Source organism: Pocillopora damicornis, chromosome 2 (assembly GCF_964200805.1).
Source record: "Pocillopora damicornis chromosome 2, jaPocDami1.2, whole genome shotgun sequence".
NCBI classification, from domain to species: Eukaryota; Metazoa; Cnidaria; class Anthozoa; order Scleractinia; family Pocilloporidae; genus Pocillopora; species Pocillopora damicornis.
This window is the reverse complement of record NC_142671.1, coordinates 15114614-15132771: the sequence shown is the minus strand read 5'-3', so window position 1 is coordinate 15132771 and position 18158 is coordinate 15114614. Positions and strand designations below refer to the sequence as shown.

The following is an 18158-nucleotide window of genomic DNA, read 5'->3' as shown; positions in this document are numbered from 1 at the left end:
GTTTAATGGACTGTTCATATGACAGTGACAGCTGTGAGCGTAAATCGTTGTTCTGCTCTGAACCTCTCCAAACCTTTGGTTTGGCGTTGGGTTGTTCTGCATGCCTGAAAGCAAGTTATCACTCTAACTGCGTACGTGCGCGCAAAAACGGGTCATTTTCGTCGTTATGTCAGTGCTGCTTGCATGTACGAAGGTCTAAGGATCGGAGATTAACATTGGCCATGCATCGTATTCTGACGTTGAGTGTGGTGACAATCTTATAGGTTTTACCTGGAACCCTCGACCCAGAAGAGCTTTTCAACTATCTGACGCCGTCCGACCTTCCCAGCGAAGATATCTTGTCCATGTTCGAGTAGCTTTGTCATGGTGATGTCGTTCGCTCACAGGAAAGATTCATGCTAGAAATATTTTACTTTGCTGTACTTGAAAATAGAGCGAATAATTTGTATTGAAGGGGTAGGTTGAAAGACCTCTACGTACTTTTTTTGTATAGTACAAATATTCTCAAGTTTACGTAGTTAAACAAAATTGATTATTGCTATAATACATTACTATTTGGAATGTTTTCTGTTTTTCTAGTGAAGTTTTGTCCTTACTTTTATGTGTAAACCCTTTTCAATTTTCATACTTCCTTTTGTGAGTCACTCTTTTTTTTTTCTTATCCATCACTTCGGTTTCGTTTCGTACTATAATCTGATATAAGGAGCAAAGAAAATTTTCTTGGTTGCGGCAGTTTTTTATCCTGGATATCTTGGCGGTTTGTGCTTTTTTTACAGGCTGTGTAGTCAAAGCTATATTAGTGTCGTGGTGTATGTATAGTGATAAGGAAGCTATGATTTGGGTCAAACTCAAGCTGAAAATTTTATCTAACAGAGTACTAAGAAAGAGAGGCCATTTCCGTTGTGAGTCACACAAAGTACTCCACTTTGCACCTTGTACTCCTCTGGTGCGGGTGAAAGACAAAGAGAATTATTAATCATTCCAACATTTGGAATTAGTTCGGTAAATGCTATAATATATGCATAAATAAATTAAATGGGGCATGTAACCCTCATTGTGTACAAGCATAGAAATGAAGTAGAAGTATTCTTTTTCGTTTTAATTAGAGGGATTTATAGGTTTTAGTTACACGTAGGTAGCGCCATGACAGAAGTATTAGAACAAAATGTAGTATTGTGTTAATGAGATTTATCGTAGTAATGATAGCGTTAGGTATATTATCTAGAAAGGGACACGCATGATACTTGTTTCATAATCTCATCTACAGAACATTCCTTCGTGGAATAACGTTGACCAAGTCGGTATTCTTCTTTCTTTCTTTCTTGGGATCTCGACTTTTAATTTTTTTTAACTGTCGGTTTTATTATTCACATCAGTCAAGAGTCTTTCGCCTGATGAAATATTTTACCACGTTTTTTTTATTGTATTTTTATAAGTACGAGGTACAGCTCAGTATGAGCTTCTCACTTCTGCACTTCTATGTTATCACTCTCCTAATAAGGACTTGACTTTTGATGACTCGTTGTTGTCAAAATGGAAGATTCAAGCTAAAGATTTGTCTCGAGAAGCGTCTTTCCTGTCTGGCAGTTAGTACAAATTTCTCGAACTTTTGTGTGCACATTCAAATCTTACTTTCATCAAACGCTTGAGCCATCCAATTTCTTTTCACGTGTGAACATTCAAAAACCTGTTACGAATTTGTCTTCTTTCAAACCATTTCTGTCCTGTAGTATGAACAGTAACGACTTGTCTTTCACGAATTGGTCGACAGTTTTCCGTCTCTTCTTTTTTTTTTCCACATTCTTTTCTGATTCATAATGTTGCAAGAGCTCGAACTTTACTTTCTTTTCCAGTCACAATTTTCTTTTTCCTTTGAAAACTTGCTTCAGATTGTTCGGGTAGCATTTATTTCAGGGAGAATACTTGTAAGCAAATTAATTTATTCAGATTCCAGGTAACATGATGTGTATTCCTTAACCATTTCTAAGTTCAGAGACAAAATAAAACATGACTAAAAAAGTATTGCAAAGAGAGTCTGGGCGAAGACTGCCGACGGTTTGTGCGCGATTTTTTCCCCCCGTACGACTTTCAGATTTAAGAAGACGTTATTAGACGTAGTTGCGCTTTATTTGGTGGCATTTATGTCGTGCTGTACATAAAGTGAACATGTATTTATATATCTATAAATAATGTATATCAAAATATGATCTAGTCTTTGTAAATACTCGTATGGAACGCATATCTGGAAAAATGAGATAGTTGGTTGGTAAAAGCCGCATTTCTGTTACTGTCATTGTTAGCCTTTAGCCCAAGATGTTTCAAAATGTTAGGGAAAGACTTTAATTTATAGTAGTGCCGTAGTTCGCAGATTTATTTGGATAACACATCAAGTACTGGCTACGAAATGAGCACCACTCCAAAACCCCGTCTGAATCCACCGTAATAAGATTGAAGTGAGTTCGGAAATCTGTCATATTATTCTCTACTTCTACAAGCGACGCCGGACATTTTATGACGATCGTTTTCAGGGAAAAATGTGTTCAATGTAAGTTCGAGATTATAAGCGAAGTAAATCATTGTCATCTCTCTTGTAGTATCGATAGCATAGTAGATTTTATACCTATTTATAACTTAGAGTGTACAACTACAGTTCTGTAGGAGAGAACAAATTCTTACGAAGAAGGCTACGATAGACTTATTAAAGCCGCCTGTATGTGTAGATATTCTATATCTAAATTTTATAAGAAATAAAGGTCATTCAAGTCTTATTGTTGTTCACTATTGGATTTAGAGTAGTGGATTTTAGTGTAGTTTGGACCCACTGTCGCTCTTTACCCCTTACTCCGATGATGTTTCGAAGTAATTTCACTCTGACGAAGGACCACTGCTCGAAACAGCTTTAGAAACTCTTCAAGGTGGCAAATTCTCTACTCAGTTGATTAAACCAGATTATCTTGTAATAGCCCAACCGACGCCTCGAAACAATTTCTTTGGAAACCTACTCTTAATTTATACTTCGATGACTTGATCGGTGTACTATATTTCTCGGGGGATTAGTGAACAGGTTAAAAGTATTAGTTTGTAAGTTGTCTTTACTCGTAAATTACCTCGTGGGTAAAAGATTGAAATTTTATAAATTTATTTGTTAACCTTGTTAAAGGCGTGAGGTCACGATATCGGTTTGATTTTCCCGTCTGAACAATAATTAAACATAGTACTTGGAAATAGGAGTATTTTTGATCGCAACAATTGGAACGGCGGAATTATGGAGTTCTTGCCTCTATCTTATCCTTTTCAATTGTAAGTTTCAACCTTTCAATAGTTATAATCCTGAAGAGGTGCCTCCAGTTATAGAAAAAACAAGCATAGCAGACATAGCCGGTAGCCTGGTCCAATATCAAAGAATTCGTACCCCTTTATTGACGTCATATCAGTTTGCGAATTAAAATTCAAGTGCGGCTTTAGCGGCGGGTGTTTTTAATTAAACTTGCCATAAAAACCCTAAGTTCTAGCCGAAGCGTGGCTTTGCAAATATTTTCGTAGAAAACATTGTTGAGGGTAAGGAGATGTCTAGGAGAATAAACGTGACTGTGACCGGCTAGGGGTCGCAGATCTTTATGTGGCTCCGGAAGTTAAGGAACGCGTGGGTTCACTTCAAAAACTTGCATTAATGTAGATGATGTACTTCCGAACACGATTGATTTGACATGAACTTCAAATTAAACGATAAAGAGAAAGGCGAGTCTAATTTCATTTCCAGTTTTTCATAAGGAAACATTAGATAACTAATTCTTGTCTTCCTTGTTTTCCAAATCGTTTTTGTTTTTCTTGTGATGTTTCGTGTCCGAACTTGTTCATTTTTTTTCCCCTTAGCTTAGGAGCAAGCTCCTTATTAGGACTCTGACTCAGAGAAGGTTTTCTTAGAAGAAGTGAGGAGTTTTGGTAAGAACCTGGCACTAGTCTCTAATTGGCGGAAAAGTCACCTCACAATCGACTGAGCACGGTTTGACTAGCTGACGTGAACGACGTAAATTTGTTCATCGAAAGATTTATACCATACGTAGATAGTTGTGATTTCTCTTGATTTTACAATGTTCGGTCTTCAGTGTGTTAGTTCTTTAAGAGGCGCATTCGCCAGAAGCAAGAAATGCCTTCCTGCTGTTCAAAATGCTGTTGAAAAGATGTCGACGAGTTCTGATCCCAAAGATCCATCTTTCACTCAAATGTGTGAGGGCTTCTTTGAGAATGCGAGAGTATACGTGGAACACAGGTTATTAACCAAGCCTGATCCACCAGGTTATCGTCCAGAAAAGTTTGAAGACAAGCAACACAGGATAAAAGGTAACAGCTCTCTTGAATTACCACCATCGGCTGAGACTCGTCTTTCAACAAAATTAGATTAAGTCGCTCGACGGAACATTTCAGTGTTATTGTATGGGAGGTTTAAATCAATCGCCATTCGCGTGAACTGTACGATCGTCCAAGGTTAAATCGATTTGTTTTTTGTTGCTCATCTGAACCACAGCTTGGCGAGACTGGTGGATAATTGTCGGTAGATCTTTACCAGCTCGTGAAATGTGACCTCAGCCCCCATGAACTCTTACTTTCACATTTGACATTCGCACGTAATTTTGAAAAATTTTAGACTAGAGAGTGAGGCATCAAGTTTTGAAGTCTAATTTCAGTATTTTAAGCTTAGATCCGATAAACGAAATTCTTATGCTTCAGCTAAAATTAATATTCAACCGGTTCTCGAAGCTTTTGTGACATTGCATTCACGCCCCCGACCATCCTCCGTTTTCTCCAAATATGGGCATACTGTTTTGTTCGAATCATGAAGGCTTAAGCAAAACTTTTGTGCTGATAAAAAATAATGAGTTCACCATGATTATAGTGTTATAGCCTTAAATAAATGAACAGTCACATTCAGTAAGTGATTTGAAATACTTTGGTGTGTGCTCTCCCAAATGAGCTTGATGTCTCCCAGCTGATTATATTACTACTAATGCCAAAACTTGAAAAAAAAACACTGGTAAAATTTCCACACAGCCCCATACTACATTATGTATTCAGTTCTTGGATAGAGAAAACAATGACAAAAACAATACATTGCCACTGGGAAAACAGATTTGTTTTACAATAGTATGGGGCTGTGTGGAAATTTTACCAAAAAAAACTTGACAGCTTAAGAATAAAGAATAATGATTTTATTGGATAACACAACTACTGGTAAAACCAGTAGTTCTCATTGTGGTCCACTTAAACTTCAAATTCAAATAGCAAAAATGTGAAGTAAAAATACAGTTAAAAATTAGAAATTAATTAAAAATTTCTGCTTATAGTAAAATTTTCAACTCTGGAGTTCTGATCTATATATTTCTTGTATAGTTGATTTTTAAATTTACAAAGGGAAGTGAGACTCCCAGTGGCACTGTCTTAGTTATTCCATAATCTTAGTGTCACTTGCAAGGAATGAACATTTACCAGTCAGTGCAAAAGAAAGGTGTGGATAATTCCATATTAGTTGATGCCTGAGTTGTGTAAAGATGTCTATTTTTAACATAACAAATATAATGATTAAAGTAATCAGGACATTTCCCATGGATAATGTTATGCATAATACACAATTTCCTTTGCTCTATTATGTCACTAATGGGAATCCAACCTAATCTCTTAAAAAGGGCAACTGATCTTTCAGTGCTTGCATTTAAAATTACTCTGGCACAACATTTTTGAATTATGGGGAGCCTTTGTAAATTATCAATCTTAGTGTTTCCCCACACTGAACAACAATATTCAAATATTGGTTTAATTAAAGCATTGTATAGCTAATTCCTAAGTGATAAATTCAGGTACTTTCTGGCTCTTTTAAGAAGATTTTACCCTAGAATTTAATTTAGTGATCATGTAATCTATATAGCTATTTCAATTAAGATGCTTGTCTATCTTCACACCAAGCAACTTTTCGTTTACGGCCTCTTTGATTTCAGTGCCTTGCAACGAAAGGTTAAGCGATGGGTTTGTGCAGTAGGAAAGTTTCTGCTTGGTTCCAAGAAGTAGCTGTTTTATTTTCTTTGCATTTGGGACCATCTTGTTTAGCAAGAACCAGTGATTCGCTTTGTTGAGATTTCCCTGAAGTTGGATATGCAAAGGATTAAAATTAGCCATCCATAATGTAGTGTCATTGGCATAAATATCCACATTGCAATCGGGTATTGCAAGTGGAAGGTCATTGATATGTAAGAAGAAAAGGATGGGACCCAAAATAGAACCTTGTGGGACGCCTCGAGTAATTGGTAGTGCGTCAGACAATGATCTATTGATACAACATCGCTGTGTTCGATTGTGTAGGTAAGACTCAAACCACTGCAGAGATGTATTATCAGTGTGGTACATACTGATTTTTGATAAAAGTAAGCTGTGATCTACCAGATCAAAAACTTTACTAAAGTCCAGCAGTACTGCGCCGATGATGTTTTGCACTTTTGGTGCAATTGCCTCAGCTTGTTCTTATTTTAAGCAGCATTTGTTTCAGTCAAATTAATTCTACTTCAAGTGAGTTCCAGGTTGTTTTTCTTTTAGGGACACTAGATGTTATGAAGCCATGTGCAGATGTTCTTTCAGTAATGTTTCCTATCAGACGAGATAATGGTGCATTTGAGCTTATCCAGGGTTATAGGGCACAGCACAGCCATCACAGGACTCCGTGCAAAGGAGGTTGGTTGGCTTATTTTCCAAAATGAAATAATTTAAAATAACAGTATGAACAAACATATTTTTGCATGCTAGACGGGGTTATTACAGCAACTCTTTCCTTCCAGCTGGTTTTAGGCAGTTACTCTTTATTGGATCAGAATCAGAATGTGTATACTTTAGATACTATAATATCAGGAGTGTAAAATTAAGACTATGATCTGATTGTGCAGTTGAGAGAAGCTCTGAAAAGGACTCTTGTTGGTCACAGAGTCTGATACATAAACAAAATGAGAGGAAGTAAATTTCTGGAGTCAGTGCATTTTACAGTTTATGTGTTCCAAACACTTTGCTTTATACACCTTATACATGGTCTTATTTTCAAACCAAATACCCACTTGTGACCAAGCATAATGGCACTTGATATATTTTCAAGTTTTTGTTGTTAACATACTTGTCAGTTACATAAGCTGTATCATCTGGAACATCAAGGTAATTTTTGGTTTTTTGATGGTTAACCTAGCTTGCATTTAGTGGTGCTGTTACCTGAAATTTGGTGGTAATTACTATTGACATAGTTGCTATGGATACCAGCTCAGTCTCAGCAAACCATATCTACTGTTGAAGTCCCTACTCAGCCACACATGTCTTTGTTGTAGATTTGTCATTTCTAGAGATGGATACAAATAATGTTGTCAGTTCGTATAGGTTATCACATGATTTCGAGTGCAACTTGGAATAAATAAGCACGAGTAAATTTTTTCAAAGACGAAAACTAGACTATGGGCTCGTGCAATTTGTGGTCTTTGAAAAAATTAACAAGTGCTTGTTTATTCCAAATTGCATGAGTAAAATCATGTGATTAAGTGTTAATAATATACATGGAAAAATACAAGATGGCTTATCAAAATTAAGCATAAGCAAAGCGCGCGCATCAAGTGCAAAAATAATTTATTCAAACCTGCGTTCGGTCAAAACAACAACGTACGATTAAAACAATAATATGTGATGATATCTTCACATCTTTAAGGCACAAAAAAGTTCAGAGTCTGACTAAACAGTTCAAGGAATTGTTCAGTATGTGTCCGAATCACTTTCAATGAAATGGAATCATCGTTGTTTAAGGTTTAACCATGTTTGTTTTTAATTTTGGCATTGGATTGAGCAAAGTATTAAGCTGGGTTGGCTCGTAATTTTCAATTTCCTTGGCAATTCCCTTCTCTAATCACCACTTTTTCCAAACCAACAACCAAAAAGCAGTGCTTTTTACAATGTTTTCATTGTTTGAGCTGTTTTTCATCTGCAGTTGCGAAAGAAAACCTACTTAAAATGCCAAACATTGTTTTGCTCACAAATTTTCAAATTTTCGAATTTTGTTGTGATGTTCAAGGCTCGCATTTGATTGGCTATCTGTGAGTTTCTCTGATTATTGACCAATCAGAATGTCTGATTTGTTACTTTTTTTTTGCACTGAATTAACCCTCTCCTGCACTGAATTAACTCTCTTCTGCACTGAATTACCTGAAAACTGCATTTATCTTAACCAATCAGAACTGAGAAATTTTTCCATGTATATTATTAACCGAGAAACCTAGAAAACAGTAAATACCAGAAATATTTCTTGATGGGTAAAGAAAAACCAACTGATGAGGTTCAAGAACTGGTGGCTGTACACAATAATGCTATTAAAATAGTTTGCAGTTTTGTGGCTCACTTTCATGTCCAATGTGGATGCTAACATTCTAGATATTTATGTGCATGGTTTTCTCAGAGTGACATCTATGTGTTAAATTTTTTTTTCTCCAGGTATTAGGTACAGTGATGATGTTGATATTGATGAAGTACAGGCATTGGCCACTCTTATGACGTACAAATGTGCAGTGGTAGATGTTCCTTTTGGTGGTGCAAAGGGTGGCATCAAAATTAACCCTTCAAAATACTCAGTATGTTTCTTGTTATACATAGATTTTTATCTTTTCATTGGTTTTCATTCTCTGGTTTTGTTTTTAAGGCTTCTTTTGAGATGTAACTCTTCTCTCCTTAACTTCACTGTTTTCACTGTTTTTTTTTTGCTTTGTCTTTCTTTTATAGCAACCTGAGCTGGAGAGGATCACACGCCGATTCACTGTGGAGCTTGCTAAAAAGAATTTCATTGGGCCTGGTCTTGATGTTCCAGCCCCAGACATGGGAACTGGGGAGAGAGAAATGAGTTGGATTGCTGACTCCTTTGATATGACTTTAGGTAAGTACATGACAATTTAAGCTCACTGCCCTCCCTATGTCATTTGGTGGCCTATTAGTAAATGAGCTAGACTCTTCTACAAAAAAGTTCCAGGTTCAAGCCCTGGCAAGGATTATTGTATCCTAGATGTTTCAAGACAAGATCCTTTACTCTCACAGTCTCTCTCTCTACCTTGTATAAATAGTTGAGTAGCTAATAAAAGCCAGATGCCTTCCAGAGTATTCAGATAGAACCCAAAAGTTGTGACTCCTAAGTTAGCCCAATTTGTTTTTAAAGTAATCAGAGCTGCTACCTTCAAACTGCATGTTGGCATATTGGAAGTTTGTCATAAGTCAAGCCCTTCAGACATTAAAGGGGACAGGCCATGCTACTTTATCATACACATTTGTCATGTATATGTATTATTTTGAATTGCATTCAGGTTATGGTAACATGAATGCATATGCTTGTGTCACTGGGAAACCAATTCATCTTGGAGGAATTCATGGAAGAGTGTCAGCCACAGGAAGGGTAATATATTTTTTATTCTTTCAGATTTTCCTACTTTTGAATTTATTTTTCTTATTTGTAATAAATGAAATTATGAGAAATTAATCTGTGACCTAATTCCATTTTCAGGGTGTTTACCATGGAATAGAAAATTTTATAAGTTCAGGTATATTGCATTCAAAATTTGCAAAAAAATTATTTTTTAGCATATTTGTAATTATGTTTATATATAGCAATTCTTAGACTTGGGCTCTTATAAGTTAGAGCTACAAGTACTTCTAGTAATGAAATGAAGAGTTTTTTTTTTTGTGATGTGTTTGTTGTATGTTATAGTAAGCATGTTATTTTGTTCCATTGTCTAAAATAGATAGTATTCAAAGGACAAACTTCTACTAGCTTTGATGCTTTTATAATGTCCAAAGGATACGATCTTTGGACCAGGCTTTAGATTAAGAATTCTAGAAGTCTACTCTGTGTTTGAATGTGTAATCTACACATGGAGGGCAGTGCCAATTATTGCGGTGATCCATATTTAATGGGTCATCCATGTGTGTCAGACTTTAAGCTCAGGTGACTCACATTTTGTCGTAAATGATCTTGCGACAAACAATCACACCGGTTTGATGTACGTTATTTTCATTTTCCTACTCACTAGTAGTTCCAATCTGTCAATCAATCAACCCAAATTATCTATCATATTTCTGTACTTCTGCCGTGAATCTATCAACAAATTCATAATGCTTCGCTCAAATTAATTGCATCCCTTCTTTGGGTTCACCTATTGTGTCACAGATAAAGACCTTAAAGACTGGTTTTTAGGTTATAGTGATAGAGTTAGAGGAGAGTTGTTATCAAAAGCTATGATCTTCTGAATATCAGGATTTGTTCTAGCTCTTAACTAACATTTTTTCTGCTCCAATTGTGACTTTAACATCATGATGAGCTCTGAAAGGGTAGAAAAATTGTCAAGGCAGCCTTAAGAGACTGGGTGGATGGTACCTATATATAGTGCAATTGATAATTGATGGGGGGATGGTTTGATACCCAACTAAGTTTGGAAGACATTGACATTGTGCTCTGTGACCATGTTAGCTGTGTGTTCTGCACTCTAGTTGTACAGTAGTGTCAAGGTGCTGTCTAAGGGGAGTAATAACACCACTCATTCACTTCACAAAAATTAACACAAAGGTTTAAGCTCTGATCTCTTGACCCTTTATACCCTAGCATCAGTATGGATATTCTCCATACTTTTCTCTATAAATTTCTTAAGGTGCTGATAAGGGGAATTTATTTAACAATCAAGAGATTCTTTAGTTAGTAAAATTTCCTTTATTCTAGTAATCTTCTTTGATTCAGAGTCAATATTGTAAGGAGAAATTAGATGCTGGTCACTCTTAGGGGTCAAAGGGTTGAAAATAAAATAGTCAAACGAAGGGATGACACCAAAATACAAATGCACATCAGCAAAGTTCAGTTCCCATAGGGCCACATGTACAATGATCTCAGTTGATACATGAAAACTACAAATGTCTCTTCAGTTCCTCTCATTCATCCTTAGTCTTTTTTCTTTGATTCTTTTGTGTTAGGTGTCAGGAAGCTATGGCATACACCCTGCATATCTGTAAGAATATTAATTGGCATGCAGGACTTAGAGAAATCTGTACAGGCAAAGCAAAACAACTGATAGTAAAATAATGTTAATACTTTCTGCCTTTTTCAGAAAAATATGCTAAATTGGTTGGCCTAGAACCTGGTCTTCGAGGGAAGACATTCATAGTTCAGGTAATTATTAAAAAGAATGACCATTGCTAATACGAAACATTGTCAGTCATGTTGGAAAAATGTTTGCTATATGTTCATAGTTAAAAAAAGAGAGGAAATGTAAAGTTGCTTTACATAATTTAAAGTTGCTTTTAAGTTGTCCTGGAACATCTGCATTTATTTGATAAACACAAAACTGATATGGAGAAGAGATAGCTGGGTTTTGGCTCAACCTGCAGGAGATTTTCTGGATTTCTCTGCCTTTCAAAGCAACCCTTCGATATTTTTTTAGGTTTGCCTCGACAGTTTAATTACCATTTACCAAGTTATAGAGAGAGAGACTGTGACAATAAATTGTTAATTAGTATATATCACACACCTAGATAAATATAGTGCTTTTCATGTATGCTGACTGGCCCAGCTGTAGAGAGAGGCACTGTGAGAATAAATTGTTTTAGAATATACCACACACTCAGGTGAATAGTGTTTTTTTTTTTTTAATGCTGATTGGCCTAGTTATAGAGAGAGGCACTGTGAGAATAAATTGTTTTAGAATACACCACACACTCAGGTGAATAGAGTTTTTTGTGAATGCTGACTGGCCTAGTTATAGAAGAGAGGCACTGTGAGAATAAATTGTTTTAGAATACACCACACACTTAGGTGAATAGTGTTTTTTGTGAATGCTGATTGGCCTAGTTATAGAGAGAGGCACTGTGAGAATAAATTGTTTTAGAATATGCCAAACACTCACTACAGGTGAATAGTGTTTTTTGTGAATGCTGATTGGCCTAGTTATAGAGAGAGGCACTTTGATATTAAATTGTATTAGAATACGCCACACACTCAGGTGAATAGTGTTTTTTGTGAATGCTGATTGGCCTAGTTATAGAAGAGAGGCACTGTGAGAATAAATTGTTTTAGAATATGCCACACACTCAGGTGAATAGTGTTTTTTGTGAATGCTGATTGGCCTAGTTATAGAGAGAGGCACTGTGAGAATAAATTGTTTTAGAATACACCACACACTCAGGTGAATAGTGTTTTTTGTGAATGCTGACTTGCCTAGTTATAGAGAGAGGCACTGTGAGAATAAATTGTATTAGAATATGCCACACACTCAGGTGAATAGTGTTTTTTGTGAATGCTGATTGGCCTAGTTATAGAGAGAGGCACTGTGAGAATAAATTGTTTTAGAATATGCCACACACTCAGGTGAATAGTGTTTTTTGTGAATGCTGACTGGCCTAGTTATAGAGAGAGGCACTGTGAGAATAAATTGTTTTAGAATATGCCACACACTCAGGTAAATAGTGTTTTTTATGAATGCGGACTGGCCTAGTTATAGAGAGAGGCACTGTGAGAATAAATTGTATTAGAATATGCCAAACACTCACTACAGGTGAATAGTGTTTTTTGTGAATGCTGACTGGCCTAGTTATAGAAAGAGGCACTGTGAGAATAAATTGTATTAGAATATGCCAAACACTCACTACAGGTGAATAGTGTTTTTTGTGAATGCTGACTGGCCTAGTTATAGAAAGAGGCACTGTGAGAATAAATTGTATTAGAATATGCCAAACACTCACTACAGGTGAATAGTGTTTTTTGTGAATGCTGACTGGCCTAGTTATAGAGAGAGGCACTGTGAGAATAAATTGTTTTAGAATATGCCACACACTCAGGTGAATAGTGTTTTTTGTGAATGCTGATTGGCCTAGTTATAGAGAGAGGCACTGTGAAAATAAATTGTTTTAGAAATTACACCACACACTCAGGTGAATAGTGCTTTTCATACTTGCTGATTGGCTGGTTGGGAAGTGATTGGCAAGTACTATTCACCTTTGAGCAGCTGAAGAGACAAAATACATCAACAATTAATTTCTGACCATCTATCGGTACATTGACAGAAATAAACTAATTTTTATGTGCTAAAACAATGATTCACCTCAGTATTGGTGAAAGTGGTAGCAAATCTTTTGACCTGATGTTCAACACAACACCAACCATTAGCCACTTTGTGTCCTCTACTGATAATGTAAGCATGTTTTAAGTGGCATAAGTGTAAACTAAAACAGTGGCCAGATAGCATTGAAGGTGCACTCTAATAGGCTACTCAAACTCTGAATATCCTTTGCTATTGACCTCAGAATATCCTTTGTTTTTGACTGTCAAGGAACTTGTGCAGGATTTGTGCCCAAAAGGATTGTAACAATTATTGTTTGTTGTTGGAATAAAGGAGTTAAAATCATCTTTTTGTGCTTTATTATCTCATTGTTTAGTAAATATTAAAACATTTATTCACCTCAGTGAGGGTGGCTGGTGGTGAATATTTACCTCACTATATCGTGGCTTAGTAAATATCTATAACCACCTCCACTTTGGTGATGAATTGTTAAATAAGTTCAGTAATTCATGACTTCTTTATAATGTTTATAGGGATTTGGTAATGTTGGTCTTCACACCTGTCGTTATCTTCACCGTGCAGGAGCTAGGTGTATTGGGATCATGGAGAGAGATGGAAATCTCTTTAATGCAGATGGAATTGATCCTAAAGAACTTGAGAACTACAAACTGGTACAGTGTGTAGCTTTTTACACGCAGAGTTCTCTATAGTGTCTTTTTTATAAGTTTTATTTTAAATGTCTTCGGCTTACATTTGTTTATTGTTTCTCTTTTTCTCCAGGACAACAATGGCTCAGTTAAAGGATTCCCAGGTGCAAAGGTTTGTGAAATGCTGTGAAAAAAGTAACTGTCAGTAATTTTCACCTTTATGTAAGGTTTCGCCAATTCGTCATGGCTAATTAACATTTTTTGCTTAGGTTTACTTACTCAAGGAAATGCTACTCTGTTGATTCTGGTCATCAAAGTCCTTAAATAAGGAATAATGCAGTGAACTGTTAGGGAAATAAATTTGTAATGAAGTTGCTCCTTCCTCCTAGAATATAAGCAAGTTGAAATGTTATATGCTGGTTTACCTGAGACTTTCAGAATGGATTTAAATGCTTTCGAGTTAACATTCTGCTCACCTCTTTCTTAGTTGGAAAAAGCCTCAAAAACCTGGTGCAGCCAATTGACAAAATTATTAAATAAATAATTGTAGACATTGATTTTGAAAAATAATTACAATCATGCAATGTTTCAGATGACCGAGGAGAACCTTCTAGAAGCAGAATGTGACATATTAGTTCCTGCAGCCAACGAAAAACAAATCACCCTTAAAAATGCCCACAAAATCAAAGCAAAGGTACTCTGTTACTAGTAGTATTTATGTAATGATATTTAATTTCTGGGTTGTTATTTGGTTGTTAGGTTTTCAAGCTTGGTTGCTCATTAGTGAGAAAGGTTATCCCAGTTTGTAAGGGAATGGGAATCTGTAATAATTCGTCAGGGTTTTCTGACACATTTAGTGATGTTAATTTTCGGTTGACCTTTTAACTCTCATGAGTGACATTGACACAATTACTCCTTACAATATCAAGAAGACAAGTGATGAGTATAAAGAAAAATATCAATTCCTGGATTATTAGTGGATCCAATACGAAATTCTCCAAGTTAACGTAAGAATTGTACGGTAGATAGTAAGGAGAATTACTAATGAGATCTTTGGAGTGAAATGGTTGATATAATTTGCTTATTTACAACGCACAACATAAATGTTTCAATCACTTAATATAGAATTCGTCCCACTAGATCCAGAGTTTGCCATGCTTACCGCTAGACCACCTTACTTCTCTTTGCAGTTGTTAGATACGTTAATTTTACTTCATGCTATCTCAATCTTTCCTCTCAACAGAATTGTAATAAAGTTCGGGAATAAGGCGCGAAGAAGAAGGAAGAAACACTCAACTGCGTCTCATGTTTCTCCTTCGCTTCTTTCGTGCTGTAGCTGCTTCTTGCTTGCTTTACAACTGAACAAGATATAGTAAAGACTTCTTTATCTGTTAAAATTAACTAATAGTTAGACAACTTCACCTTTACGTGAATAGCGGAAAGTGGAGACCATCAGTTAAGTCTTTTTTTTTCTTGATTACTCTACTTTGTGTTCTCAGGTTATTGCTGAGGGGGCAAATGGACCGACCACACCTGAGGCAGAGAAAGTTCTAATTGAAAATAAGAAACTCGTTATTCCAGTAAGTTTACAACGAAACAGCAAGTGCAATCTGAAGTAAATTTGGATATGAAGCTCTGACTTGTGTTTGTTTATTGTAATTAATATTTGCACCAGAGGCATGGTTTGAGCTGAAATGTTTTTTTATTGTGACCATGTAGGACTTGTATTTGAATGCGGGAGGTGTGACGGTATCCTATTTTGAGTGGCTGAAGAACATCAATCATGTCAGTTTTGGACGTTTGACTTGGAAATACGAGAAGGAGGCAAATTTTAATCTCTTAGGTGAGCGTCTTTTCACTAAGAATACATTAAAGATGGATCTTTATCATTCATTCTGTATTTACTTATTACTATGAGTATCAAGTTATTTAAGATAATATTGTCTTCGCCATATGAAATAGTGAAAAATGACTGAGAGCATAAATTGCAGTTTCCTTTCAACCTCGAACTCCCATCACGACCAATCTTACCTTTTTTTGAACTGCATAACTTTTTTTTCTTCCTCTTTACTTCATTAGCTACTAGAGACAGCTCACCTTCATAGGCATTTTTTTTTTTATTGATAAACACTTTTGGTGACCTCTTTGTATTGAATGTTCCCATAGATACAAATGTATTGTACAAGTGCTGTTATTTGATAATCTCTTAGTGTCTCTGAATGTTTGTCTCTTCTTCGACAGGTAGCGTCCAAGAAAGCCTGTATAATCATTTCAAGGAAGCCATTCCAATCAAACCGTCGGCTGAGTTCTTGCAAAAGATCGCTGTGAGCATTGCTTTCACTTTGTTAATACGCACCACAGAGGTGGATCTGGGGAAGGGTGCGCCAACTCGGCCGCCCTCCCTCCCTTCCCCCCTCACTGTGATGACCAACGGCTTTTTTATGTCACTAGTATCCTGTAGTAAAATTTGTTTGCGTCCCCCTGTCAGTTACGGCCGTCCTAAGTGGTGCACCCCCCTCCTTAGAAGAATTCTGGATCTTTCTCGGCACCCAGTATAACTCGATTGAGCAATGCGACTTTTATACATTTTTAGCGACTCAGATGCCGCGCAACCCAAATAAACCCCGCTTTTCTTGATGTGATGTTTATTCGGACAAACCAACAATCGATATTTTTACTCTCCCTTACGTTGCTTATTTGGGGAAAGGTGCTTCATTGAAGGCAGTGCCTTATGGAGCAAACACGGTAACTATATGTAATTTCGTTTGAATTCCCAACTGTCTTGTAAACCCTGAGCTGCAAGATTTGTACATGATCTTCCAATAAGATTTGTTTTCTCCTAAAATGTAATGTAGTCTTTTAATTTTAAACTTTTGTAATCTTCTAGGGCGCGAATGAAAAAGATATTGTTCATTCTGGATTGGAGTTCACCATGGAACGATCAGCCAAGGTATGTCGTCACTGATTCGAGGTTTTCTTCACGAAATCATGTCCATATTTGTCCTTACCTTGGGTGCTGAGCCGTCAAAAAAGAGCCCACGTTTGATATTTCGAAAACTGCTTCGAGTATATCACGTCATAACATACTGGTAGCATTCCTGGGAAATTAATAATAAGTGTAAAACAAATTTCCCTTTTGGTCCGGTAATGATAAGCAGTTATTGGATGAGGTTGAGCATGACACTATACACTTAACGTATGGTCCCTAGGGAAACAGTTAGTTTTGTTTTCCCGAGACTCTTGATGTTTCTTGAGACGAAGGCGAGGGAAACATCAGGACTCGCGGGAAAACAAAAGCAACTAATTTCCCGAGGGACCATACATTAAGTGCTTTGTTATATATTTAGACTTCCGTTAAACAATCATGTGCTGTTGTATTCGGCGCGCGGGCACCAATACGCAATTGTATCCCGGTCGGGATACATTTGAATTTGACCAGGAGCACGTGACCAAGAATCAACCAATCACAGTTCTCGTTTTGTTGAGTGAAAGTCTACGTGTCAAAACCGAGGTCTGAGTCATCTGCCGAAACCGAAGGCTAAAGCAGATGAAACAAGCACGAGGTTTGATAATTCATGAGCTTTTTCAAAAATGTATCATAACGATGATGATAACATTAATGGACCACTCACATAATGAAAATTTATAGGGCCAATACGAACAAATTGTAAATAAGCTAAGAAAGCCGACCAGTTGGTTGTATAATAAGCGAGGCCAAGAAATTGAACTCAGGCTATCGAGAACAAATCCAGTAATTTTGGACTTTTCTTCGTTAAAAAGTGAATTTAACTGTGATTTTCTTTTCCTTTTAGCAAATTATGCACTGTGCTAGTGAGTACGAACTGGGTCTAGACATAAGGACTGCTGCGTATATCGTGTCCATGGAAAAAGTCTACAACACATACACTGTGGCTGGTTTCACATTTACATAATCCTTCTGTGAAAATTGACCAGTGATTAATTCTAAGATAATTTCATTTGGCTAAATTTACGAATGAGCTTTTCCATGGAAGATATTTATTGTAAAAGCAACTACTGCAGCGGTCATGCGTCCATGATGATTGTGTGTCTGTGTAAACTGGATGGAATGAATGACAACGTTTTGTCGCCTTTTCTGAATTTCGAATCATATAGCAGTCGCACTCTTTGGTCATAGCTGCTCTTGAAACAACGACACTTGACACAACTGTCGCACTTTTTAGGTCATAGTTGTTTTCGAAACCGCGACATAACGACAGAAATAGACAGTAAAATTAGAAAATGCGAAAATGTTCCATCAATAAATAACGGAAAGCTCTTGTCACTTTTAATGGGCTTGATTAGTTACTCCTAATTTCTTTGGGATTTTCTTAGGGAACCTGAGATCTTCTCTTTTCATGATCTTATTTTGCCACAATTTGATGAGAACTTTAAGTTAAGA

The 18158-nt window shown here is 36.5% G+C and overlaps 2 protein-coding genes across 18 annotated transcripts in view; both read left to right on the top strand.

The window, feature by feature from the left end:
* The window catches only part of LOC113677243 (zinc finger MIZ domain-containing protein 1), a 39158-nt gene extending 36390 nt beyond the window's left edge, over nt 1-2768 (top strand). For all 17 annotated transcript variants that reach the window (XM_089196529.1, XM_027194018.2, XM_027194016.2 and 14 more), the window contains one exon: nt 264-2768. In XM_089196529.1, coding sequence (XP_089052655.1) covers nt 264-356 — 93 coding nt within the window. In that variant the 3' untranslated portion in view covers nt 357-2768. The remainder of the gene's footprint in view (nt 1-263) is intronic.
* Nucleotides 2769-3389: 621 nt separating this feature from the next.
* Nucleotides 3390-18048, top strand: LOC113677244 (glutamate dehydrogenase, mitochondrial-like). The gene is made up of 15 exons (XM_089196536.1): nt 3390-4341; nt 6583-6717; nt 8500-8636; nt 8785-8935; nt 9357-9445; nt 9554-9590; nt 11145-11206; nt 13625-13762; nt 13872-13910; nt 14331-14432; nt 15238-15318; nt 15458-15581; nt 15980-16062; nt 16626-16688; nt 17551-18048. The coding sequence occupies exons 1-15, from the start codon at nt 4092-4094 to the stop codon at nt 17668-17670; spliced, it is 1611 nt and encodes a 536-aa protein (XP_089052662.1). The 5' UTR covers nt 3390-4091; the 3' UTR covers nt 17671-18048.
* Nucleotides 18049-18158: the final 110 nt, after the last annotated feature.